Here is a 27,005-nt window from a genome sequence, read left to right as displayed (position 1 = left end):
GATAGATTTCACAAAATTATTATTATTATTTTCTAGGAGGGTTTTGAATTACATTTTGGAAACCAACAAAAACCACCAATATATATATTTTTTTTTTACAAAAAGTATAATATGTTTTAAATAAATACATAAATCAATTAAATTAAAAATAAAATAAAACATTGTGTATTATAAATACACTCATACATAGCCTACTACATTTTTAAATAGTAATACAAAATCTTATTTAAAAAAACTGTTTAAATTATATGATATATTTTAAATGAATATATTTATACATACATAAATGCATACTACATTATTAAATTAATGTACAACTAGAAAACAAAATTTAAAAACAAAAAACAAATCGGCCTACTACATTTTAAAAACAATTTGCATACAGGCAGAGTGTATTTCTAAAGCTCCCAGCAGCCTCAGGTAAATACACCTGTGAGCCTCCAGCGTACTCCGTGTCCTCTAGCACAGGCTGGCCCCGCCCATTTCCTCCCCAGCCGGGCCGCTGAGGTGTGACGCTCTCTCCCTTACCTGTTCATCCCGACAGCTTGTTGAACAGATAACACGCAGGTGTCAGCAGAGAGGGAGATAAAGACAGCGCCTGCCATCAAGAAGCCGATTATACTCAAACCTCTGCGGGATTCATCCCGTTCTTTATGTAATAACTGCCGCGTGATTTGAGGACGAGAAAACGCGCGCTTATTCTGAGGAGAACTTGCCCGCGCGCGAGCGAGATGGTAAATGTGTGGAAAGTGGATACCGGCAAATAATATTGACAATAAATGCACTTATTCCCGGAGGAGCTTTACAAGGGCGTATGAATTAACGCAGAGAGAGACGTCTGGATTCTCCTCGGATGTTTTGGGAGTCCGTTTGTAACGTACTGGTAAATGTACAGTAGGCTAAATACAGTAACATGTTTGGGCTTTTATGAAAATAGCTAGTTGAGACCTAATGCTTTATGTTAATACTCAAGAAAGAGTTTAAAAAGAAAGTTAAGTTTGCTTTATGAGTGTTTAAAGACAAGTTAACTAATACATTCATCTGAAAGAAGTGTTAAAATCACATTTAAATCAATTCGTATTGAAAACCTGAGGTTTTGTATAGCTACAAATCTTTGTTTCCAAAATACAAAAGGATTCTGGATTTGGAAAGCATCATGTCTTCAATGTCTTCTTGAGACTCCACCTGCCAAAGTAGTCATCAACCTGAACCTGCATTAACATCAGATCTGAATTATGGATGGTGATGGAGAGCCTCCGGCTTCAAATGGTGACTCGAAGCTCCACTCCAGAGGAAGCTTCTCCCTAACAAACTGGCGTTCTTCTTCGAGGACTTTACTGCGAGGAGAGCGAGCTGGGGAGGACGTGAGCCGAAGACTGCTATCTGTTGTGAACCACCAGGAACGCACAGACTCAGGAGCCAGTCCCACCTCAAAATCCCTTGAGGTGACCACAGGGTTAGATGGCACAACAGCAACCACCACTGTGACCACATCTACTCCGCCTTGCCCCGAAAAAGCCATGGCAGAGTCAACAGGGCCTGCTGGAGCCCCTCCGGCATCCGAATCAGAGGAAAGGGTCTTCGCTGACCAGTCCACATTTCTCCAGAGACAGTTCAGCGCCATTCTGCAGCCAGGGGTCAACAAGTTTTCTCTGCGAATGTTTGGGAGTGCGAAGGGTGTTGCAGCCGAGCAGGAACGGATCAAGTCATTTGGGGTTTGGATTATACATCCATACAGTGACTTCAGGTGAGTGACGCAGGGGAAAGGGAAATATGACTTGGCAGAAAGTCAAACAAGGGTAGAGTTGTTGTGAATGCCACAGTAGAGGCTAACAATTAGTCTTACCAAGTAAATAACCAAATGTTCTTGATTGCGGTAGTACAGTAACAAAATGTATGCTGTTTTTAATCTGCTGAGTTTTTAAGTCAAACCAGCAATAAAAGCAAGAGTAATTTTTGAATTGTTCAGGTCAAGAAGGCTACTGAAGAAATGGGTTTGCGGTTCTGACCCATTCACCCTCTCCCCAGCATGCATGGGGTGTGCATAATTATGTTTGCTATTTTTTTATTTTTTTTTGCCCAGCTGCTGTTTATTCAGCTGTTACCTTTAGTAGCTTGTTATCTTGTGGTGTCAGGACGAATTTGTTAAAATGATCAGTTGATTGTTACCCTGTCTTGTGTATCAACTGTTGGAGGTGCCGTGTGGCTCTTTAAGATATTTAAGATTTTTTTTTTGAGCCTTATGAGTTTCCATGTTACACTTTGTTCTGTTATTTCAGTACATGTAATATTTGTTTTCAATTTTCTTTTTTGTCAATTTTCAATAGTTTTTTAATATAAAATGTTTGTTTAGTTTAAGTAATTTTAGTTTTTCAACTTAAACTAAAATGAAAATGAGTTACTAAAAATATATATCTTTTATATCTTCATATCTTTCTTTTTAAGTTTCATTTAAGTAAGCTCTTGGTGCATAAAGAAGATCTGTGAAGTTCAAAGACTAAAGTCTCAAATCCAAAGAGATATTCTTTATAAAAGTTAAGAGTCAACCACGCCCTCCTAAAATGGCTCATTCTAAAACGCCTCACATCTATATAACTATGTGAGAAAATCTGAATAACGCTGCCAAAATGTTCACACAAAGAAAGAAGGTGCAACTTTTATTCTCTCTGTTGCTACCGTCACCATGTCGGAGATGCTGTGTTTCATTGTGAAAGCAAAACTACTTGTTTGGCCTACCAAAAGAGGACATGACTAGAAATCAGTGGTTAAGTTGTATTCAACTGTTCCAGAACAGTCCAACCCAAACATTCAGACGTGTGCAGCACATTTAATGGAGGATGAGAACTATTTCCTCAACCAGTAGCCTGCAGTACATCTGTGGGACAACTGCTGTTTATATAAAGTGGGGCAGTTCAAATGTTGCAAGGACAGTCTGGTGCTTCTTATTCATAGCCGGTAAGTATATTATTAATACATTATTAATATTTAAATAATTTGCCATTTATGATTCAAAAGCGAATTTTGAGCAGTGTAGAGTAGGCTTGTTTGTTGTTTCTCAGATCACAAATGCAGATGTGGTTTTATGTTTAAGCAGCGCGATACGCAACACAACTCTTAAAAATAAAGTATACGTCTTTATAATCAGTAATTATGTCCCAACTGGATGCAACTAATGCCTAATTTGTAATGGGTTTTATTGGTTTTGTCTCATCTAGTGATGTCCGGATCGCGAACTAATCTTTCTATTTAACCTGATCTTCTTAGTGAACCGGTTGAACCAGTTCACCAATTTGAACTGAATCGTTTGAAACAGTTCACATCTCCAGTACACACTAATCCTCAAATTACTTAAGTTATTCAGTTTATAAATGGGCCTTACGCTGCCTCTGATGCAAAATAAACCAATATCCCGAGTCTAACAGTACATTGACTGAACTGCTAAAAGAGAACCGATGATGGGATGTGCACGAGCAGAGATCCTGGACTGAGTCTCGTGCTCCTGGCCTGAGATATGGCATATGTTAAGGGGCACAACATTTCTGTCACATGCTTGAGGCAATCAGCCAATCACGGCGCATTGGATAGCTGGCCAATCAGAGCACATCTCGCTTTTACAGATGGATGAATTTTGTAAAAATGTGTTTGTTTCAGAAGGCGGGGCATAGAGGAGAAACAATAATGTGCATTATATGGAAAATAATGTTTTTGCTTTTTTTTTACTTTAAACAGCATAAACACATTGTATTACACCAGGGGTAGGCAAGTTTGGTCCTAGAGAGCCGCAGACCTTCAGAGTTCAGCTTCAACCCTAATCAAACACACCTGAACTAGGTTCATCAAACCATTCAGGATTACTAAGGTACAGGCAGGTGAGGGTTTTTTTTTCAGGGTTGGAGCTGAACTGTGCAGGACTGCGGCTCTCTAGGACCGAACTTGCCTACCCCTGCATTACACCAAATACACAAAATAATGTTCTTTTTAGCAGCATCATTTGACCTCTTTAATGTTTTTGTTTTAGTTTCAGTTAATAATTACAATACTGCTCTATATAAATTGTAAACATAAAATGAAGCGCATAATTGTGAAAAATTTAAATGTACATTTTTATAATTCTTTGCATATAACTTTTTATGATCTTGATACAGACCTTAAATCATCAACTTGACATGACATGAAATTTCAGCTAAAATATTTACTTTATATACATAAATCATTTTTATCTATTTGAGTGCTTTTTTTTACATTTAGAGTGTAATGTAAAGTATTTAGTACTTTTAACAATTATTAGTGGTGCTTCACTATTAGTCTTGCACGTACTTAAGGTGAAGAGTAAGTGTTATGTTTCGGTGCTCAGATTGTGTAACATGTTGAAGAATGGTGTGATCATGTTAATTGTAGTCACCGGACTTAAGATTTTTTCCTGATAAAATAAAACAGGTGACAAAACTCCTGGATTTGCATTGAAGGAGGCATCTGGAAGCAGAATTTTATATGGGCCTAGCATTAAGTGAGTGACTTATTTCAAAAAGCAAGTGCCCCTTTCTTCAGTGTAAAAATATTAATAAAAAATAAATGTATAGTGACTGTAAGAAAAAACCTTGCAATTAAAGGTCATTTAAAAAAAAATTGCTTTCAATAATCATACAATGTCAACAAGCACTTAACGCCACAAATCAGGTCTTTAAAGCACAGACCTCTCAATCAGCACAGTAAACAGCACAATGCAGCACAGGTCAGTTACAGTGCTTTCCCTTCTAGAGTTACTGGTTGGAAAGGGTATCAGCGTCCGTGGATGGGCTGGAAGGACCCACTTTGGTTACAGAGCGTCAGGTTGATGCTTTTGTCTGAAACACGTGCACAGAGAAAGCAGCAGAATGTAAAGGGATAAACGGATTGCGCTTTTAGAACGCAAGGCATGATGGGTAAGAGGAACTCAAAATCTCAAAACCTGTTTCAAAGTGAAAAATACGTTTAAAAACCAACATTTTTCAATCTTTAATTAATTTTGGGCAATAGAATCACCAATTTTATGTCTTATTTTACCATAGTGTTTAATGTGTCAGAGTCCTTTTTTTAGATGCAGTAAAACAAACCCATGAGCCAGTTTCTGTTACCATTTTATCAACACAGATCAGTTGATTCTTACATTTCCTGGCCAGGTGCTGGTAACACGGCTCTTAATTACTTTAACTCCAGATAACATTAAACACTTTTTTTTTTTACTTACATTTCTATACTTTTTTAACAGGGGGAAATTTCAGTTTAAATAATTTTAGTACTTCAACTTAAAACCAAACACTATACATTTTGCCTTGCTTACTAATTTAACACAGTAATTTTTGTGTGTGTTTTATTTTCAGTAAACAGATTAGTTTTTAGTTTTAGTTAACAATAACAGCACTGTTCAATGTACTGTTTGTTTCTCATAGAAAACATGATGAAGCACATAATGGAGTATAATTTAAATTTAGTAAAATCATTTACAAAGAAATTATTATAACAATTATTATTGTAAGTTTGTTCAGAATTTCTTCTTTAAAAAAAATGTAACAGAAATTATGATGAAGGTAAAAAGAATCAACTTGAATCACCACCAATACTTTTTATTTAGATTATGAGTGGTCAGCTGATTTGAGTATATGAGGATGGCTGATGGTTAAGATGATTGAAATTACATTTAATTAATCATTCACAGAATTTGTATTTTATTATCCATTCACAAGACTGTCAGTAGATTTTAGCAACAGATTCCCTAGTAAAAAAAAGTAATATATTTAAAATACGTTTATTTCATACAAAGTACAGTTTAACATATTTACTGACATTTATACAATTACACACTTATAATGAAACTTTGTTTGGAGTACTACTTGTGCATAATGCACATTTCTTAATATTAAGCCTAGATGTGTTTTAATATCACAGTTTAGTGATATTGAGTACATGAATATGTAAAGGTATTTGTAGTATGCTTAGCATGAATTGAATGTATTTCAAATATATTTTGGTATAAATATTTTTTACTAGGGTTGTGACAAGAAATATCATAGAGTTTGTAACTTTCATCTTAAAGTATTCAAATTTACCTAGAGCTCAGGTCATTTGTGTCATCACTGGAAATGTCTGATACTGATAATACAACCTCTTGCATTCATTCTTACATCAAATGCCAACCATATGATATATATCATAAGAAAGTTTATTCAAAATACCCATTCCTTCCAGGTGACTGACGCTGCTTTGGAAAATATGAGCACAGATGGAAACTTCAAACCACTGCGCACATGTACGTTAGTGCGTAAAAGGCTGCATATCCAGTTTAAACAGTCGCATACTGTACAGTACGTTTACGACTCTCCATTACCACTTTAGTAATTAACATGGAGAGGAATGTTTTGCAACACATGTAATTGACGTAATTAACCTGTTTACTCAAGGTCATAGATACTTATTGATACTAATTAATGTGCTTGAACTTTTGAATCAAAATGTATGTCCATTATGAATTCATGTGTAATAGATTGCCAGGTGTGCTTTACAGAGTCACATATTTGTTTCTCAGAAAATCTTTTATTTATCGGCAAACGTCTGGGGCTGGTTGAATTTATTTCCACGAAACACGTGATATCGCCATAGGTAGACGCCTTATTAAGTTACAAGGACAGTCACCCTATAGCACCCTGAAAGACGGGTTCAAACCGCTGACCTTTAGGTTATCAGCCTGGATCTTTGAAGGAAATACTGCATTGAAGTTTTCTCCACATTTTTTTGTAACCTGTGTTATTTGATTTAGAGGTATATAAAAATAATATAAATAAATATTTAAAGATAAATAAAATGTTTAAGTTAAAGTAAAAAAAAAAATATTAGTGTTCGGATGAATTACAGATGAATGAGTGACTGATATTAATTTTCTTATATTTCCATATTATTAATTTATATATATATATACACACACACACACAGTGCCCTGAAAAGGTTTTAGCCCCTCCCTGGTATTTAAAAATGTTTTTTTTGTCACACTGAAAAGATTAAGATCATCAGACAAATTTGAATATAACACAAAGATAACCCGAGTAAATACAGAGCAGTGGGCAGCCATTTATGCTGCGGTGCCCGGGGAGCAGTTGGGGGTTCGGTGCCTTGCTCAAGGGCACCTAAATCATGGTATTTCCAGCCAGAGACTCGAACCCACAACCCACGACTTCCCACAACGTTTTTGAGCATGAATGGATTTTTTTAAGGTCATGCCACAGCATCTCAATCGGACTGAAGCCCTGACTTTGACTTGGCTACTCCAAAACCTTCATTTAGTTTTTCTTGAGCCATTCTTGAGGTGGACTTGCTGTTGTGTTGGGGATCATAGTCCTGCTGCATAACCCAAGTGTGCTTGAGCTTGAGGTCACAAACTGATGGCTGGATGTTCTCCTTCAGGATTTTCTGAAATAGAGCAGAATTCATTGTTCCATCAATTATAGCAAGTCATCAAGCAACCCCAGACCACCACACTACCACCACCATGTTTGACTGTTGGTATGATGTTCTTTTTATGAAATGCTGTGTTGGTTTTACGCCAGATGTTCTTTAGCCTGCAGTTCTTTAGATGTTTTTTTTTGGGGGGGGGGGGGTTCTTTTATGACCTCTTGGATGAGTCGTCTTTGTGCTCTTGGAGAATTGTTCCACCATTGTTCCAAGCTTTCTCCATTTGTGGATAATTGCTCTGACAATGAGTGGCTGGAGTGGTCCCAAAGCCTTAGAAATGGCTTTATAACCCTTTTCAGACTGATACATGTCAACTATTTTGTTTGTCTGTCAGTCAGTGTACTTTTCCTCTGTTCCTTACATCATGCATCTTCACACACAGGTTCTATTGGGACTTTGTGATGCTGTGCCTGATGATGGGTAACCTCGTCATTCTGCCCTGGGGCATCACCTTCTTCGAGGACCAGAATACGCTTCCGTGGATCACCTTCAACGTGGCCTCTGACACTCTCTTCCTGGTTGACCTCGTCCTCAACTTTCGTACCGGCATTATGGAAGGTGATAACTCCCAAATCATCCTGGACCCGCAAGTGATCAGTCGGCGTTACCTGCGAGGCTGGTTTCTGGTGGATTTCATCTCCTCTATTCCAGTGGACTACATCTTCCTGGTGGTGGATCTAGAGGCGCGACTTGAGTCGGCAGAGGTGTACCGCACCGCCAGGGCTTTGCGCATCGTACGCTTCACCAAGATCCTCAGTCTGCTCAGATTGCTGCGCTTGTCCAGGCTTATACGTTACATTCATCAGTGGGAAGAGGTGAGCACAACAGGACAGGAAGAGAAAAGGTTAGAGGAAATCGAGAGTAGAATAGCAAAGAATTAAATATAGTTGCAGAAAATGTTATTTTTGTCTGAGGAAAGCATTAAAATGCACTATGACAGTGATTTTTAGAATGGAAAATGCACAGTCTCAGTCCCTCCTCGTCCTCGTTTGATGTTAATATACTGGAGGAGTTCAATGAGTTTTTAGTGTTTTTACATTTACATTACCTTTGCCAATAATATAACACTCAATCAAAGTTAATGTTTAAAATCTCTAATAATTATTTAACACTGTTAAATGTAATCTTTAACAAATCTCAAGATTAATTTTAAAGGGATAGTTCACCCAAAAATGAAGGTTCTGTGTCACCCTCATGTTGTTCCAAACCCGTAAGATCCTTGTTAAATTAAGACATTTTTGATGAATTCAGAGCTTTCAACAGACGGGGTTCATATACTCCGTTACAATGTCCTATAATGCTACCAAACCATTTCAAACATTGGCTGTTGAGATTGTAAAGTTGAAACGAATATCAAATCAAGTGAAATGACTGGATTTCACCTGTCAAAATTCGCCAAACAGTAAACAAGACTGCACCCTCACAATCACAACCATCTTTTTAAATTTTTTTGCAGATCTTCCATATGACCTATGACCTTGCAAGCGCAGTAGTTCGCATAGTGAATCTGATTGGAATGATGCTGCTGCTGTGTCACTGGGATGGCTGCATGCAGTTCATGGTGCCCATGTTGCAAGATTTCCCGCCAAACTGCTGGGTCGCCAAAAACAACATGGTGGTATGTTTGAGGATCTTGGGAAGTGTAGTGTTTTTTGTTTGTTAACTAGTTTGTAAACAAACAGAAGTACTTCTGCTACCTAAAGAAAATGTTAAACATTCATACTTTGCTTTAAATTTGCTATATGTCTTTCTCTGTCAGAATTCCACTTGGGATGTCCAATACTCCTATGCCCTTTTTATGTCCATGAGCCATATGCTGTGTATTGGGTACGGTGCTCAGGCACCTGAGGGACCAACTGACGTCTGGCTCACGATGATCAGCATGATCATTGGGGCCACCTGCTATGCCATGTTCTTGGGGAATGCCACCAACCTGATCCAGTCCTTGGATTCTTCCCATCGGCAGTATCAAGAGAAGGTACTTATTGCTCAGTAAAGCATTTATGAGACATTGCTTTCTTTCCCTTTTGTCAACAGTTTTGTTGTTTGGCTTGTTACAGTACAAACAGGTGGAACAGTACATGTCCTTTCACAAGCTGCCGGCTGACATGAGGCAGAGGATCCACGATTATTATGAGCACCGCTTCCAGGGCAAGATATTTGACGAGGAAAATATCCTCGAAGAACTCAATGACCCACTAAAAGAGGTTTCTCCTATATTTGTTCTTTCTCTCATGTTTTGGTCAGATAACTTGCTTCACCTCAGAAATGACTTTTCTTATTTGATTAAATCATTTTGATATAGGTTGACATTTACAGTAGGGAATGGTCAGTCACAAAATGCCTGTTTTTTTGTCTGTTTGGACAATTAATAAATTCATATTTCATTTAATAATAGCAAAAATAAATAAATAAATATATATATACTATCTATCATTTGATTATTTGAAAGTCCTGTTTAAAATAGGTACATTTATGAGCTTTAGTTTAAATGGTTTTCAGTCTTGCATTTTATCTCCCAAAATGATGGATATACTAAAATAAATGTGAAAATTAGCAGAATTAAGTTAGTATTATTAGTATTATAGTATTATAAGTATTATTTACATAAAGTAAACATTTGTCCAGACTACTTTTTTGACTGAAATGATCAATTATGCAAGCCCTAATTTATATAAATGCATATAGTAAATATTTATTTAAAATTATTTATCGCATGCATTTATCGCATTATATATTCAGCAAATATATATTTGGAAAAAAATATTGAAAGTATTACAATACAATAAAATTAATTGGCACGACAAAGAGGTAGGTAAAGTAGTTGATCTAAAATCATCCCTAGTAAATCATATTGGGTTAGTGTAATAAAAGTTACAAAAAGGTTTTATTTCTCAAAAACATTTCTTTTTGTTATGTCTTAGGCCCTGTTTACACTAGTGTGTTTTTGTTTTAAAATGCATAACTGTTATGCCTATCATTTACACTACTCCGGCGTTTTCCATGTTTTTGAAAATGCTGCTGAAAGCAGAGTTCGAAAACTCCAGGGTTGCGTATCCTTGATGACCATGTAACCGTATAATGTCTCTGTCGAGTGTGTCACTGTATTTGTTTTGGCATGACTCCCAATCGACATTCCAGCCACCTTGTAATCATTAGTTACTTTGAGTAACAGTTCCACCTCATCATCTGTCCACACAAAGACGTCCTTGCTTTTCCTTGCCATCATGCTCATTATTGAACCTGCGAGTTACTAGCAACCAACTTATTGTTTACACTTTTACGCGCATGCCCAGTGTGCATGGATGCTCATGTGACATGCGTTTTCGTTATTTAGTGTAGGACGGAGATAATTTCTGAAACACAGCTAAAAAATCAGCGTAAACACGGATAGTTTTAATTCCAAAAATCTTCAAATGAAAACACACTAGTGTGAACAGGGCCTTAGCATGTCTCCATTAAATATGACAAGTCCTTATCCATCTACTCCTTAATCTTAAGTCATTTCTTAGCTGACTTAGAATTTAAACATGGGACTAAACTGCTCGATGGATTGGTAGATTACACTGGTATTCCTAATCCATCCTGTGCTGTGTGTTTGACCTGCAGGAGATTGTCAACTTTAACTGCCGTGGGCTGGTGGCTAACATGCCACTCTTTGCAAATGCGGATCCTCACTTTGTCACAGTGCTCCTCACAAAGTTGCGCTTCGAGGTCTTTCAGCCGGGTGATATGATCATCCGTGAAGGGACGCTCGGTCGTAAGATGTACTTCATCCAGCATGGCTGCGTCAGTGTGATCACTCATGACAGTAAAGAGAAGAAACTGAATGACGGCTGCTACTTCGGCGGTGAGTTTGATTTTCTTCCTGTAAAGTACACAATAGTATCTGTGTACTTCTTCCTACAGTACACAGATACTATTGTGTAGTAGACCAAAACTAAATACAGAAATGTAGATAATAGCACAATGAACAACAATATATGGTTGCTACAGAACTGATTTGAGCTGATTTGTTTGTTCGTTTCTAGAGATCTGTCTGCTGACCCGTGGACGCCGTACAGCCAGCGTCAGAGCGGAGACATACTGCAGACTTTATTCGCTCAGCGTGGACAGCTTTAATGAGGTCTTAGAGGAGAACCCATTAATGAGGAGGGCGTTTGAGAGCGTAGCGGTGGACCGGCTTGAGCACGAGCGGGAGGGAAACGGTATTGTGCATTCACACAAGAGCGTGGAGGATGACGGGGACTGATGAACTTTACTGAATGGAGACTCAACGAAGATGACTGAATGTAGAAACAAATCATGGTGTATTAATGTACAGTTGCAGTGTGGTGTGATCTATCTGATTAAACTAGTTGTTTCTTATTCTTAATTTGATAAAGCAATGTATAGGAACATAAAAATAAAGAATACAGGTCCTGTAGATAATCTTGAGATACGCGATCCTTGTAATTCATTTCAGGCAGAAACCATTAGTTTAGCAGGGACCTTGATATATGTGGTAAAAAAAAAAAAAAATTATGCAGCAATATATATTATAATACAAGAACATTAAATATACAGTCAATTTAAATAAAAATAGCACAAGCACATATCCTAATGTTAAAAAAAGTTGGTTTTATTATTTCTAAATTTCTACTAAGCTTAGTCAAGGAATTGCTTGTAAAGTTTGCATTTAGCAAAATATCTCCCAAGGTGCTTTTGAATATGTTAACTCTCAGTACAACTCGTGTTTAACTCTTTAATTCTGATGTCTTTGAAATTGCTTTAATTTTAAAACCTCCAGACTGCCACCAGCATTTAACAGTGTTGCACTTATCCACTCATCCTTTTGTTATCATCGTGCTGCTGGTGGAAGGTTTCTGGATGTATCAGTGATTATAATCAAATCTAATCAAATCGAGGTAACCAATGCAAAAAAGTTGAAAAGAATACTTTCTATAAGTTGTTTTATAAAACAATAATATACTGAATTCTGTCTGCTTTCCAGATCAACATCGAGCAATTAAGAATGATGCACTATAAGAAAAGATATCTGGTAACTGAAAGGCACGGATGAGCTGGGACATCTGCCCATTGTCCTCTTAACTTCAAATTAAAGTATTAAACAATATGAGTCACATAATCGCTGATTAAACTTATTTCCGTTTGGCCTGAGCCCTTACTTATCTGTGATAATCGGTTATGACCAAAATAACCCTTTGAGAGAAGGTTGTTTTGACGTGCTTTTGAGGAAAATATTTACTTGGGAGCAAGCGATATATTCATTTCAAATGATATTTTCTTAGTAACATTTCTACTCTTCTCTGTGGTTGGAAATAAAAATGGATATATTACCCCACATAATGTGTGATATTCTAAAGATGAGGAGTATTATGGAAAAACAACTGAGATTTTTAATTTAAATGTGATTTGATGTGTTTCATATGCCACTATATTATTAAAGTATGTTATTAACTGTTGAATACAGTTGCTGTGCATGAGTCTACATACAGTTTACCAGCATAATGTGTGATTATTATTTCCTGGGAATGACCATTTTCTTTATTTAATTGTGTTACACTTCATACCAAATAAAGTGGTTTGTAAACTTTGTACTATTTATACTTGGGGCAAAATAATACAACTATGAAGAATTTGACTGTTAAGATCATATTTATATATTTTATCTTATTCCATCACATACAAGTACACATCAAATATAATGCAGGTAAGACAGAATAATATATATATATATATAGAGATATAGATATAGATATATAGATATAGATATTAAGACAGAATAATATATATAGATATAGATATAGATATAGATATGGTTTATTATGAATTATTTTTGATTCATGAATATAAAACTTTGCTAAGATAATTAACAGATTAATTATGTAATTTTGTTTATCGGATAAATATGGGTTTTGAAAACAAAGTAAAATATCATGTGGTCCGAAAATTTTTTTTTTTATGTCTATTTTGAAGTCAACCCAAAATGAAATAGATAAAGGGTAATAGAAAAATAAATGTTCAAGTGATATGTCACAAAAGTTACATGTATTACAAGCACTATTAATACTGGTGCTTCTCAATAAATTAGAATGTCGTGGAAAAAATCATTTATTTCAGTAATTCATCTCAAAAAACGTGTATTAAATCAATTCAGTGCACACAGACTGAAGTAGTTTAATTTAAGTCTTTTGTTCTTTTAATTGTGATGTTTTCGGCTCACATTTAACAAAAACCCACTTTTACTTTAATAAAATACATACATGGTAATGTCCAAATGCTATGACAAGATATACAATGAAGTTTAAACCATTATGATTTACATGGAGGATTGGATCCCAAATTAAATGGGTTTCTTATAAAACTGTTATTACGTTTGTCTAAAAAGGAGGGACCATTGCATCAGTAAGTGTATATTTAGAGATTTTGATTCCCAAACAGTTTTCCATACTTTTAACAGGAATATTACACACATAGGTTGTTATTTTCAGCTGTAGGATCTCGCTTTTAGAAAATTATTAATGATAGGCTATTCAAAGACAGAGAACTAACAGTTACCTCATAATTATTAACAATACATTTTGTGTGTGTAAACAGCAGGTTGCCGTCTTTAAATTTTGTCTCTCGTTAATTTTTGAAGGAATGTATATTAATCGTATTTGAAGGCTTTAATTGTATATATTTATCTGCGCAACAGCGCCTCCTAACAGGTCAAAGCTGTTATTACATCCGGGTCGGTCGCTATATTCCTTCCGCTGTACATTTTATAACGCTGATCCAGGGAGATCACGAAGGTAAGCTCAGCATTTTCACTTGATATATCTGTTTGCAAATCAAGGTTTTGACAGTTTAAATTTTTTGACAATCTCATATACCTTCTGTAAATATATCCGAGCGTTATCTTTGTGCAATGCTGCAGTCCCTCAGATGTCAAGAGCGTGAATCTGGAGGTCACCTCGGGACGAGTTACATTTTTAATATCTGAGAGAGTTTGGCTTGTGTGTTTATGCAGTAATATATCATATGGAGGCTTCTTTGATCTACATGGATGTGTGTTTATTGCTGCCGTCAACTTTTTAATCTTCCCGTCTTTTGCCTTGCGTAACTGTCCCCTTAGTAAAATTTGTCTGAAGTGTTGATCCATTTGTAGGTTTTTTACTTCATGTATGGATTATTCTACATTACTGAATCTCAAAAGCTTGTGTTGTGAATACATTTTAGAAACTGCTATTATTTTGGGTTGTTTAATGCTTCCCTGGTCGTTTTGTTCTTAAAAAACATGTAAACATTCAATACAACAATAACAATGTAATTCATTTTACAAATATATCTTCAGCTTTTATTATTATTATTATTATTTTTTAATAAGTTTAACAATTTTGTTATGATAAATGTTTGGTATTTCTATCTTTTTTTTTAGTATCTTTGTTCCTTCATTAGTAAGTTGGCAAAGCAACATTTCTAATTGTCATATAGATTTAAATTTTTTTTTTAATGTAATATTTACAGTATAATTTATTTAAATTGAGTTTAATTTAAATTACCAAAAAACACTTTTTAATAGTTTGTTTTAGTTAACAATAAGAGTAAAGGTCATTAGGACTGGAGTTGTTATTAAACGGCATCATGTGATACAGCTTTGGTTGTTATGGGACGGTTCGTGCTCATTGGTTCTTTCATATCTTTCAGATAAGATGTTGTCCTGTCTCGGCTGTCCCGTTCTTAGCCGGGTTCTGAGCACCGGGGCTTCACGTGCCCCAGTTTCTGTGGTTGTATATGCTGCATCACGCACTACTGCAGCCGCCAACACCGCCTCTCCCCCAAACTCCATGACGCTGGTGCGGTTCAACAGCAGCACAGCTCAACAGGTGACTTGTTACTCAAATCCACTGTCTGCATAATTGATGGTCGATGGAAATGAGCTATAATCAGTGTGCGTCACCCAGGAAACACCAAAGAAGACCAAATTCGGACCTCTAGCTGACCAGGACAGAATATTCACTAACCTGTATGGGCGACATGACTGGAGGTAAAAAATATGAAATTATATTTAAAGACAGGACTTAAACTTACTCTTGAATGTTCCTTATTTGTTATGGAAGCTTGTTTTTTTTTCCATGGACTTATAGGGTTAAAACAATGTATTTATAAAATAATTGTAAGTCTTCTACAAAATCTACAATTCAAACCTTTTTTTCCATGCTATTGCAAGTGTATTTCTCTAAATTCTGACTTTTTTCCACTTAGAATAGCTTGTTTATATCATGCACTCAGGTTTTTTTTCTTCTCAGAATTGTGTGTTATTAATCGTAAGATGTATTTTCATAATCCATAATATGTGTATTTTCTAATGTTGGTGTTTTGTGATCTATTAAACATTTAAAATTTTACTTTATTATAAGTGCAATTGTAAAAATGTAATTTATAAGTAACACACACACACACATATATGCATGCATTATTGTCAGCATTGTGCATGTGTTTAATGTGGTGAATTGTCCATATATCTCAGGCTGAAGGGTGCTCTGGGGAGAGGTGACTGGTACAAGACCAAGGAGATTTTGGATAAAGGAGTGGACTGGATCCTGAATGAGATTAAGGTCTCAGGTCTGCGTGGCAGAGGAGGTGCCGGATTCCCCACAGGGATGAAGTGGGGCTTCATGAACAAGCCCAGTGATGGCAGGTAGGTTTGCATCTCAACAATTAATGGGTTTCATAAGTCACAAGACTCTGCAAAAGCAGATGTAAAGGCATGTAAAAGCTCTTTTCATTAGGATCAAATCAGGTCATACAGAAGCATATGAGTATCTATTTTTCACCCTCTCAGGCCTAAATATCTGGTGGTGAATGCTGACGAAGGAGAGCCCGGTACCTGCAAGGACAGAGAGATCATGCGTAATGATCCTCACAAGCTGATTGAGGGCTGTCTGGTGGCTGGCAGGGCCATGGGAGCACGTGCTGCCTACATCTACATCCGTGGAGAGTTCTACAATGAGTCGTCCAACCTGCAGGTGAAAAAGAAAGGGTGTGATCCCTCACAGAATAACACAATTCATTCTCTAAAGAAAGCTCAGTTCCAAAACCTAATGAGTTGGCAACAGAGGCAATATTTTAATGCATCGTAGGCGGTTTCAAAATGCTACATTAAAAAACAGAATACTAATTAATAAATGAAAACAGTATATCAATAAATAAAAGCTAATATTATAATTTTGTCATATTACACTACCATTCAAAAGTTTGCTTTTGATAGAATTACATGCGTATGTTAGGCAAGGATGCACTAAACTGGTCAGAAGTGACAGTGAAGACATTTATGATGTTACAAAATATATGTATTTTTAATCAGTGGAGTTCTTCTTTATTTTCATCAAGGATAATAATAAATAATGATTATGATAAAAAATTTAATTGCCAGATAAGCATATTACTTCAAACTTTTGAGTAGTATAGTATTTGTTATTAATATTTCACTATATAGTCTTTTAGAAATATTATAAATCATATAATATTGTAAATATTTCAAATACTTTATTTAATAAAAATATTCAAATCATGCATTTAATGATGAAGTTTTTTATCACATTCTTGTATGTGGTATGTGTTCCTTTTGTTAGTGTTGTCAGACATTATTAGAATTGATTGGATGTCAAACCTTCCCTGCAAAGGGGTTTATTTCAATAAATGTGTTCGAATTTACTACATTGTAGTTGATGGAGATAATGTATTGACCTCATGTGTTTCTGTGTGCTTTCTCTCAGGTGGCCATCAACGAGGCCTATGCAGCAGGGCTGATTGGCAGGAACGCATGCGGCTCAGGTTATGACTTTGACGTGTTTGTGATGCGCGGTGCGGGAGCATACATCTGTGGAGAGGAGACGGCGCTGATCGAGTCCATCGAGGGAAAACAGGGAAAACCTCGTCTGAAACCCCCTTTCCCTGCTGATGTGGGTAAGTGAGCTTTGTTTGGAAATGTTTTTGATATTATATTTTCTATGAATGAAATGATACAAGCTACAGTTTTTTAATGTGTTAATATGTCTAATTTTTGCATTACATTTTGTATACGTGACATGTTTTAAGTGTTATTCATTTAACAGTGATAAATTTGAGATGATCTTGTTGCAGGTGTGTTTGGCTGTCCAACAACTGTTGCCAATGTTGAGACGGTAGCTGTGGCACCGACCATCTGCCGTCGTGGGGGCACGTGGTTTCTGAGTTTTGGCCGAGAGAGAAACTCTGGCACGAAGCTCTTCAACATTTCCGGCCATGTCAACAACCCCTGCACAGTGGAGGAAGAGATGTCCATTCCTCTAAAGGAGCTCATTGAAAGACATGCAGGTACACCTCATTCCATCTGTACATGGAAATGTTTGTTCATGGTCTAATCATGTCCGATCTTGAAGATTATTGAGATTTAATTGATATGATCTCTTTAGGTGGTGTGCGGGGTGGTTGGGATAATCTCCTGTGTGTTATTCCTGGTGGCTCTTCCACGCCATTAATTCCACGTCATGTGTGCGACACCGTTCTCATGGATTTTGATGCCCTCATTCAGGCTCAGACTGGTCTTGGCACAGCTGCCCTTATTGTCATGGATAAATCAGTGAGTAAAGTCGATTTGTAAAATAATTAGTGCTGTTGATTTAACTTGTTCATTTGGTGCAATCAATTATGGAGAAAGTTCTGATGGACAAATTTAACACACCCGGCCCTGCACGGACATCTACATCATCTTATATTGCATGCAGTTGTTGATGAAACATGAGGTGGGAAGACTCAACTGCATGATGTAGCTTGTGAGAATGCAGTTATATGCCCCTAAAATTCATGATATGATGGCAAATATGCCCCAGTATTGTTTTTTTTTGTCTTATATTTATATCGTATGACACATTTTAACAATATCACAGGAGAAAGAGTGCTGTTTTTACCTGAATATCAGCATGATTGCAAATTTGATAATGATTTTATACAACAGTTCAATAAAAAGGAAGATAATCGAGTATTACATTTAAGTCATAATATTGTCAATATTTTTTTGTTTATGTATGTTTTTGTTCAATTTCGGCAACAAAAATAGTTCTGAACAAAGTTGAAAAGTTTTGAAATATTTACGGTACAAAAATTTAGAAAATATCTTGATTTAACATGATATTTACATACTATCCTAATAATTTGTCATAAAAGAAAAATTTATAATTTTGACCCATACAATGTTTTGTTGGCTATTTGCTACAAATTTACCTGTGCTACTTATGACTGGTTTTGTGATCCATATATATATATATATATATACTGTATATATGTGTGTGTGTAATGTCTTTTCAGTTGCTTTTCTCTTTTAACACAACAATGACTATGAGTCACTTCTCAGCCCAAATTTATTTTCAAATTAATTTGTTATTAATTTAATTAACCAGCACATCATGTAATTAATTAAATAATAGAAAATAAAATAAAACACTTGATATTCCTAAAATTAACAAACTTGTGGTTTCTGTGGACATGGACCATTTTGAAACGCTATAATGCTCATTTTCTTCACTTCAAATTCCTTTATAAGCATTTTTTACAATAGTGAGATTAGCGAAATACAATACTGTAGGTCGGATTAATTTTTTTCTTTTTAAATTCTGTATGATTATTTGATTGTTTGGTCATTGTCCCTTTACAGACTGATGTTATTCGAGCTATTGCCCGCTTGATTGAATTCTACAAGCACGAGAGCTGTGGGCAGTGCACTCCTTGCAGAGAGGGTAAGAATTACTATACATTATACATTTGTCAGTATAAAAATGTGGTACATGACAGTGAATATTTACCAGTCTGTATGTTCTGTGCCTTTCAGGAGTGGACTGGATGAATAAGATGATGTGGCGCTTTGTGAAAGGCGATGCACAGTCAGCAGAGATTGACATGATCTGGGAGATCAGCAAACAGATTGAGGGCCACACCATCTGCGCTTTGGGAGACGGAGCCGCATGGCCAGTTCAGGTAAAGGCAGACTTCTATTTCATTTTATTTTAAGGATCAGTAGATCATTTGATTTATATAGACAAATTATTTTAGAATATATTATTATTAATCTAAACCGCTACAAATATAAAATATTTTCTTTGTTCTCAGGGATTGATCCGTCACTTCCGCCCTTTAATGGAGAGCAGAATCGCAGACTTCAAACAGACACAGCAGGCGCGTGCTTGAAAGCTTCATATCCGCCTCCTTTCTGGCTCATCCCGTCACTTATAGTTATTTAAGCAAAACCGACAATGATCTCTCGCTCACACTGATATGTGAACTGCTGGCATCCTCCTTCTGTTTCTCTTACATTAAATCAGGGACATTAAATATTAATCACCAAATTCTTTGAACCTTCAAGTAACCATGGTGATAGATTCAACATCATACTTCTGATTGAGGATGACCCTTTAAAATAAGAGTGAAAACTGTTTGAGCAGATGCATCACTCATTTACAGTAACTTGTCGTGAGTAATGGTTATGGTTGATGTAATTGTTAAATCACATTACGATGTTAATGCCGTTTTTCTTGATAAGAAAATCCTACACTGTATAAACTCTTATTTGTGGAAATAAAGAGCCTAGAACTTGAAACAGTGTTTGTTAATCTGGGGTCAATGTTTTTAGAACCATTATGTTTAGTCCTGTTATGATATTAATAGCATTTAATCTTTATATGAATTCTCTTTCTCTCTCTCTCTCTCTCTCTCTCTCTCTCTATATATATATATATATATATATATATATATATATATATATATACACACACACACACAGGTGTTGGTCATTTAATTAGAATATCATCAAAAAGTATATTTCACTAATTCCATTCAAAAATTGAAACTTGTATATTATATGCATTCATTACACACAAACTGGTATATTTCAAAATGTGTAAGTGACGTGTGCCAGTAGGAAACCTAAAGAGCCAACAGATTAGAGAAGACATACATGAACCGCATGTAGTCAACACGTTTTTGAGCCACAACAAACATTTGGTAAGCTAGGTTAGCCTCCTTGTGCAGGCTTCTCAAATGTACTTTCACACCCTATACTAAATGTACCCTATACAATAGCCTACTCCTCTGGATTGAGGCAGCAAACATTCAGTGTAAGAGTAAACAAATTACATAACAGTATTTAATATTTGAAACAAAATCTATATAGTGTTTTGACATCGACAACCCAAGTGCATTTTACCTCAAACTTGAGACTAGTTAACTTTCTAAAGTAGCAAATAACACACTGACAAAATATATTCCACTTTTTAATGTGTTATTGTGTAAAGGTGTTCACGAGACACCAACCAATCTCTCCCGAACTTGTTTTCAACGTCGAACACTCGTTCTCATGGAGACGCGGTGTATACACGCGGGGAGTGGCTGTGTGTGTTGTTTCTGAATTGTTTCTCACGTGGACGTCTGTAAAAAAATAATTGTACATATCACCTCAGTGATAAAACTAATGGATTCGGATGGCGATCTATTCACAGATTTCTATAACGTTAAATCCTACGAACCTGAGAACGCGTTGCTCACGTGACCATAATATTTATTTTAGTTACCAAAATGTATTTAAAATGAATTTAAAATATCACTGTGAGCAGTTATGAAGTAGTGTTATTTTAAACACTTTCCAGCATTTCAGAAATATATAGGTATGCAAATTACATCGAAGTACAAAGTTAACGTACCTTACAGTGTTCAGGAGTGCTCAAAATGGGGTTAGGCACTGAATTTTGTTTTAACTTTTTGTAAACTCAGAGATGTGGATTTGGACGGCAATTAAATTACCATGCTATTTTTTTAAGTCCAAGTAGAAATGAGCCAATCACAAGATTGGAAAACCATACCAGAAATCAGCCAATCACCGCAGTTAACCCTCGAAACCGCTCGAAACAACCCGCTTTTTTGACGTCTAGCTAAGAAATATAAGATAACGGCTTCATCTTTTGGACAGCTTCGATTTTACATTTGTGCTTTTTTGTCTCGTTGTCAAAGGTAATATAATCTGTTTCTCATTACTTACTTAAGATACTTGGTTGTTATTATAGGCATGCTGAAGTTTGAAGTAAGTTATTCTCTCCTCAGAGGTTTGACGCACGAGGGTTCGAATCGTTCTTAATCCATTTCCTCGACTCTTGGTGTAAATTGCTAAAAAGTAATATTGATGACTGGTCGTTGTTGATGATAAGAGCTAGAATATATTAAAACCTTTTGGTGAATGTCGCAAAGCTTGTCAAAAAATTGTTTTACAGCAACATTCTTTAGAAAAAAAACCTTCATATTAAGCCTGTTAAGATTTTGTTTCCAGTCAAATTAAACGCTTTATTTCCCCACAGTAACGTACTCTGTTTATCTGGACATTTTACTTTACTGTTATCATAGTTTTCAATAACAAAAATAATAATTTTAACTGTATCACATTTTTCCCTTTTCTTTTTTGTGCTTGTCATAATCAAAAAGTTCCAGGTGTATTTTTCTTTCAATGAACAAAATCTATTTTTTCCCCTTTGTGATTTTCAATTGGGATTAGACCTTGACAAGTTTAATTAGTCACCCTTTTTAATTTAATGAATATTTAGTTATAAAATAACAAAATCACACAAATCCGTTTTGTGATTTCCTTTTAATTTATAGAATGTGGTTTAAACATTGAAGGGTTCTTATGATGCTTTTTTAAAGATCATTATTTTGTGTATTTGGTGTAATAGAATATGTTGGCATGCTTTAATGTTCAAAAAACATTATTTTTCAAATACTGTGCATTATTGTAGGTCCTGTATGCCCTGCCTCTCTCAAACGTGTTGTTTTCTACAAAGTCCCTCTTTCCGACAAGCATAGTCTGCTCTGATTGGCCAACAGACCCAGTGCATTGTGATTGGCTGAACACAGCAAGCACTCGTTGGAAATGTAATGCCCCTTTCCATAATCGCGAGCTTCATCTTTCAAAATAAATGTAAAGACCGTTAATATTGTCCTTAGTTCAGCCCAGGAATTGAGACTTTAGTCTTTGCAACTTTACAGATCATCTTCATGCACCAAGAGCTTGTTACACTCCAAAGAGCATCATATGAGCCCTTTAATCTGTCATTTAAAAATAAAGAGCCTTTAACCAAAATGAGAGAACAGCAGAACTGTGAATTATCAGTATCAGCACTCTTGATTCCAGAAAAGTCCATGATATCAATATTTTACTTATAGGAGTGGTTTCTTTTTATTTCATTGTTCAAGTCATGAAGCCAAGCAGATCAGACAAGGCTGTGTCTGGAGGTCAGTGTTGCATGCCTGAACAAACTTCTGAGCTGCTCCTGTCACAAGTATATAGTAAGTAACTAAAGGTTCTGCTTCTTTTCACATTTTTGTTCACAAATAGTTAATCCTATTTGTTGTTTTAGGTAAAAGAATTTGTCTTCCTTCGGGATGGATGTGCACTTTGCCCCCTGCAGATTATAGGTGGGTGTCAAAGGCTCTGTTCAGGTGGTCTCCTGAGATGCAGCCTGAAATGGACTATGCTAGAGTGGATAGGATGTGGTGGTACCCGCCGTTCCCACCTCTTACCGTAACTGAAGAGCCAGAGATGGGATGCTACTTTGGGCATTCATTGTTTCTCTGGATGCCACAAAAGCTTTGGAACGTGAAACTTATCTGTCCACATTCAGACTGCCTGAAGGGAGAGCTCACATCAACAGGCCTGCACCAGGAGCTCAGGCAGGTAGTCGACATGGAAGGGTCATACTTCATGGCATCCGAGCGTCTGGTTTGTGGGAAATGCAAGAGGAAATGGATTAGCTGGAGTCATGATGTAGTGTCACAACTTGATATTGGTCATAAAGTCCAGTTCCCTTGTATTCTTGCATCACAGGTGGCTTGTGACATGAAGGTTGTTCACTTTAACCGTCTGAGACATTTGGGGCCTAGTGTCAGCCAAATCCATAAGAAACTGGAGGAACGTCACACTGAAGTTTGGCTGCAAAAGACAGTTCGGTATCTAACAGATTGCAGAAGCTTTGCCCAAGCTCCTCAGTTTCAAGATCCACCTGCCATGCCTCTCCTTCCCAAACATTGTTGGTTGAGGCAAGTGTTCGCTCTGGACGTACTTCACAGAATGAATGAGATCAAGGCCAGCATAACTTCGACGTTTGGTCGTGTGCTAAAGATGGGTTCCACCAAAGAGTGTTTCAGGAACTTCTCAGGAACTTGGGTGACCAGTGTTTTCAATGAACACGGGCAGGCTGTCATGTCGGTGCTCACAGAAAACAAAGAGTCTGGTCTTGAGGGGATGATCTCCGGTGTCATAAATAGATACAAGGAAGCCGCAGTGGCTCCTCCTGAAGTTCTGTATGTTGATGGAGACTGCTGTGGGTCCAACTCTCTCAGAAAAACATTCAAAGAATGGAAGGACGTGGAGGTCAGGTTGAACATCTCCGAGTTCATGCGAAGGATTTCTGTGGGCTGCACGTCAGAGTCCCATCAGATATACCCAACGTTCATGGACCGCCTCACCCACTGTATTTTCAAATGGGATGAGGAGGACCTGAAGCAGCTGAAGGAGGCAAAGCATAATGAGCTCAATTCCGATATCGTCCAGCCTTCTGATGATGAACTAATGCATCACCTCAGCAGAAGCGAGTTGGCCCTCCACTGTAGACGAGCCACGCGTGATGTAAGGGAAATCGAAGAACTCATCACAGCACTCATTCGGCTCTATGATGGGGAGGCGGGATGGGACTCATCAGGAGTGCCTCTCTTCAGTTCCAATATAATGACTGAGATGTGGGATTCCCAGAAGAAACATCTGCCATGTCTAGTGGATCCTCTTGGTGTACCACTGTATGAGCAGACTGGGACACTGGTGAAGGGAGGCCACCTTCTGCCAACCTACAAATGTTTCAGAGATTCCACCTCCATTGAATCCTTCCACCAGCATCTGAACCAGCTCATTCCAGGTAAATCAGTTATCAGTCAATTTTGTTTTGTTTGTTTGTTTTAGTCTCTTATGCTCAAAAGGCACTACACTGCTATGTCGGCAGTGTGCCTGACTACTACTGTAGACATCCATAATCAAAATACCAGTCTACACTGCAGTAGCTCAGTGTTGCAATGCTTGCAATTGACAGTTTTATTGATTTTTATATTTTTTATGATAATTATGTGTATGATGATGTGTTTGCACAATGTCTGAACACCGTATGAAACATTAGTATGCTTTGTGAAATATAAAGAGATTTCATGGCATTGTGTATTATATTTCAGAGGTGCCAGCTTGTTCTACATTTCTTCAAATTGAGTTTTTGGCTGGATTGGTCAGGTGGAATGAAGCGACTGCCGTGGCCTCAGAGGGCCCGCAGACACCTCAGTCTTGCATTGGGGTTCTCCAACAAGCTGTCAACCAGCTCGGAGAGGAAGTGCTTGGAAACAACATTGTGTCTACTATCAGTTCAAGTAAATACACTGGTAAGTTAGATATTATTTTCTCATAGCTGAAGGGACAGCTCACCAAAAATAGGAACTCACCCTCATGTCATTCCACCATACAATGGAAACCGTAAGAAGAGTGGGATACATGTACAAATAATAATTACATGAAATCCATCTGGAAATTTCAAACTGATTTTTAAACCCTTTTAAAACTATTTGATAAAGTGGTATTTACCAGATGCTGCATAGGTCATACAAAACACATGCAGTTTTGACCCCATTCAATGCATGTTCAGCAGATTCCCCTTTCTGTCAAACATTTTTTATTGGGTTGTCCCACTTTTAATGTATTTAGAAAACTCTCTTGAAGTGAACTTACTTAATAAGTTTCGTAGTATAATTTTTTATTGTGTAATGTATATTTTGTTTGTTTGGTTGATGGTTTTTGTTGTATTTTATACTTCGATTTTTATTTTAGTTGTTATTTTAGGATAATTTGCATACTATTCTAGTATTTTATTTTTTTTATATATATATTTTCAGTTTTCTCTTAAATTTTAGTTTGTGACTAAATTAAGTTTTTGTAAGTCGATAAAAGCATCTTCTAAATACATAAATGTAAATGTATTACTTTTTTTATTATTATTATTATTTGTTAACAATGACTTGTAAATCAATTGTCACCAAAACCAGCATTCTTGTGTTTCACAGAATTTTCAATTCATGTGAACTATCAATTTAATAAAACATGGTTACATTTTGATTGCATGTTTTGATTTCAAGTGCATTGATCTTCAACTCCTTTTCAGGTGAACTGATTGGGTTAGAGTACCTGTACCATCAGACTGGCAAAGCAATCCAGGACAGCAGATTTATCATTAGACAGATGGAAACCACTGACCTCCAAGTGGCTAAAAGTGAGGGATGCTGCAAACTAGAGGACATTGGGGATTGGACAATCACACAACAACCCATCCCATCTCTGTTAGAAGCTTCTCGATTGATGTATGCAAGATATGCCTCAGGTTGGTATTGCCAAGAGGCATTATAAAAATATTAATGCAAGGCATTCAATCTTTTCCAGGACAAGCCGAGGTGCTCTGTTTCAGGAGGAAGATCTCTTTCCTCCAAACACATCCTCGCCTGCTCCAGAGAAGGTTCCTTTCATAAAAGAACAGGATAATTGCAACGACAAGCCTCTCATTTCAAACTTGCCTCCAGACACTGTGATGGAAAGCAGCAACACAACACAAGAAGAAGCCTCAACAGAACAACCCCAGTCAGGCTCAATGCTGACTTTGCCCATTTTGTTTTCCAGCCCTTTTCCGCTAAAACAAATGATGGTGGTTTTAGCACATGGACAAAAGATTGATGCACCACCAACAGCGAGCTTCCATGCGGTTCCTGTTCCTCACACCACACAGTACTACCAGAAGAGAAAACTGGTCAAGGAAAAAGATGGCATTTGTACCAGGAAGTATGTGCGAAGATCAGAGGCTATCCAGTGCAGAAAGTGCAATAAAGAGAGAGTAATGTCAACTCATCGCCAGTATTTTGGCAACTGGTATTGTGAGGAGACCGAAACAAAACCCTTTGCTGTGTGGAAGGATGAACTGATAAAGCGGGGTTATGGAAAGAAGAAGTGCTGAAGGGTGTAATCAGCGATGGACATCCAGCTCCTTTTGTTTTAATTGTTCTTATTTAACTGCATTTTTTCCATTAGTCGTATGTAATTAAAAATGTTGGCTTTTTGGTGCTCCTAATCAAAATATAATTGCAGCGCTGCGGTAAAATCATTTGCGGCAGTGGAACTGAACTGTTTTATCCATACAACTCAACACTTCTGTGATTCAGAATTAGTTTCTGGGTAAAATATTATTTTTATTTATGCTAGGTCTATCGTTTATTGCAGTTAGGTTTCCAGACTGTTCTCTGTGTGCTGAGTCTGGTTTCTTTTATCATTTTATAACATTACAAATATATACAAAAAGAACTGTTTTGGCTCAAGAGCTGTTCAAAATTGTACATTATTTGAATAAAAAAAGAAACCATAACATTTAATAAAAAGATTAAGTTCA

At 36.6% G+C, this 27,005-nt stretch overlaps 3 protein-coding genes across 4 annotated transcripts; all 3 read left to right on the top strand.

Moving 5' to 3' along the window:
• The first annotated feature begins 460 nt into the window (after positions 1–460).
• Positions 461–13,080, top strand: LOC127979022 (potassium/sodium hyperpolarization-activated cyclic nucleotide-gated channel 2). 2 transcript variants are annotated; one of them, XM_052584122.1, is made up of 8 exons: positions 461–883; positions 1,135–1,747; positions 7,865–8,297; positions 8,939–9,100; positions 9,242–9,460; positions 9,543–9,689; positions 11,092–11,332; positions 11,514–13,080. In XM_052584122.1, exons 2-8 carry the CDS (start codon positions 1,236–1,238, stop codon positions 11,732–11,734), a joined length of 1,935 nt encoding a protein of 644 aa, XP_052440082.1. In that variant the 5' UTR covers positions 461–883; positions 1,135–1,235; the 3' UTR covers positions 11,735–13,080. The 2 variants fall into 2 exon arrangements, with proteins under 2 accessions (XP_052440082.1, XP_052440081.1); XM_052584121.1 differs by having other exon boundaries at positions 461–1,747.
• Positions 13,081–14,197: 1,117 nt separating this feature from the next.
• Positions 14,198–20,101, top strand: LOC127979024 (NADH dehydrogenase [ubiquinone] flavoprotein 1, mitochondrial-like). The gene is made up of 11 exons (XM_052584126.1): positions 14,198–14,279; positions 15,175–15,353; positions 15,432–15,514; positions 15,998–16,168; positions 16,313–16,496; positions 17,247–17,436; positions 17,614–17,826; positions 17,925–18,091; positions 19,163–19,244; positions 19,337–19,482; positions 19,615–20,101. The coding sequence occupies exons 2-11, from the start codon at positions 15,180–15,182 to the stop codon at positions 19,690–19,692; spliced, it is 1,488 nt and encodes a 495-aa protein (XP_052440086.1). The 5' UTR covers positions 14,198–14,279; positions 15,175–15,179; the 3' UTR covers positions 19,693–20,101.
• A 1,239-nt stretch (positions 20,102–21,340) lies between these two features.
• Positions 21,341–27,005, top strand: LOC127979021 (uncharacterized). The gene is made up of 6 exons (XM_052584120.1): positions 21,341–21,507; positions 22,741–22,833; positions 22,905–24,455; positions 24,763–24,963; positions 25,737–25,932; positions 26,012–27,005. The coding sequence occupies exons 2-6, from the start codon at positions 22,743–22,745 to the stop codon at positions 26,574–26,576; spliced, it is 2,604 nt and encodes an 867-aa protein (XP_052440080.1). The 5' UTR covers positions 21,341–21,507; positions 22,741–22,742; the 3' UTR covers positions 26,577–27,005.

Source organism: Carassius gibelio, chromosome B19 (assembly GCF_023724105.1).
Source record: "Carassius gibelio isolate Cgi1373 ecotype wild population from Czech Republic chromosome B19, carGib1.2-hapl.c, whole genome shotgun sequence".
NCBI lineage: Eukaryota > Metazoa > Chordata > Actinopteri > Cypriniformes > Cyprinidae > Carassius > Carassius gibelio.
Note: the sequence above shows the minus strand (reverse complement) of the source record. Positions and strands in the feature narration are given on the sequence as shown.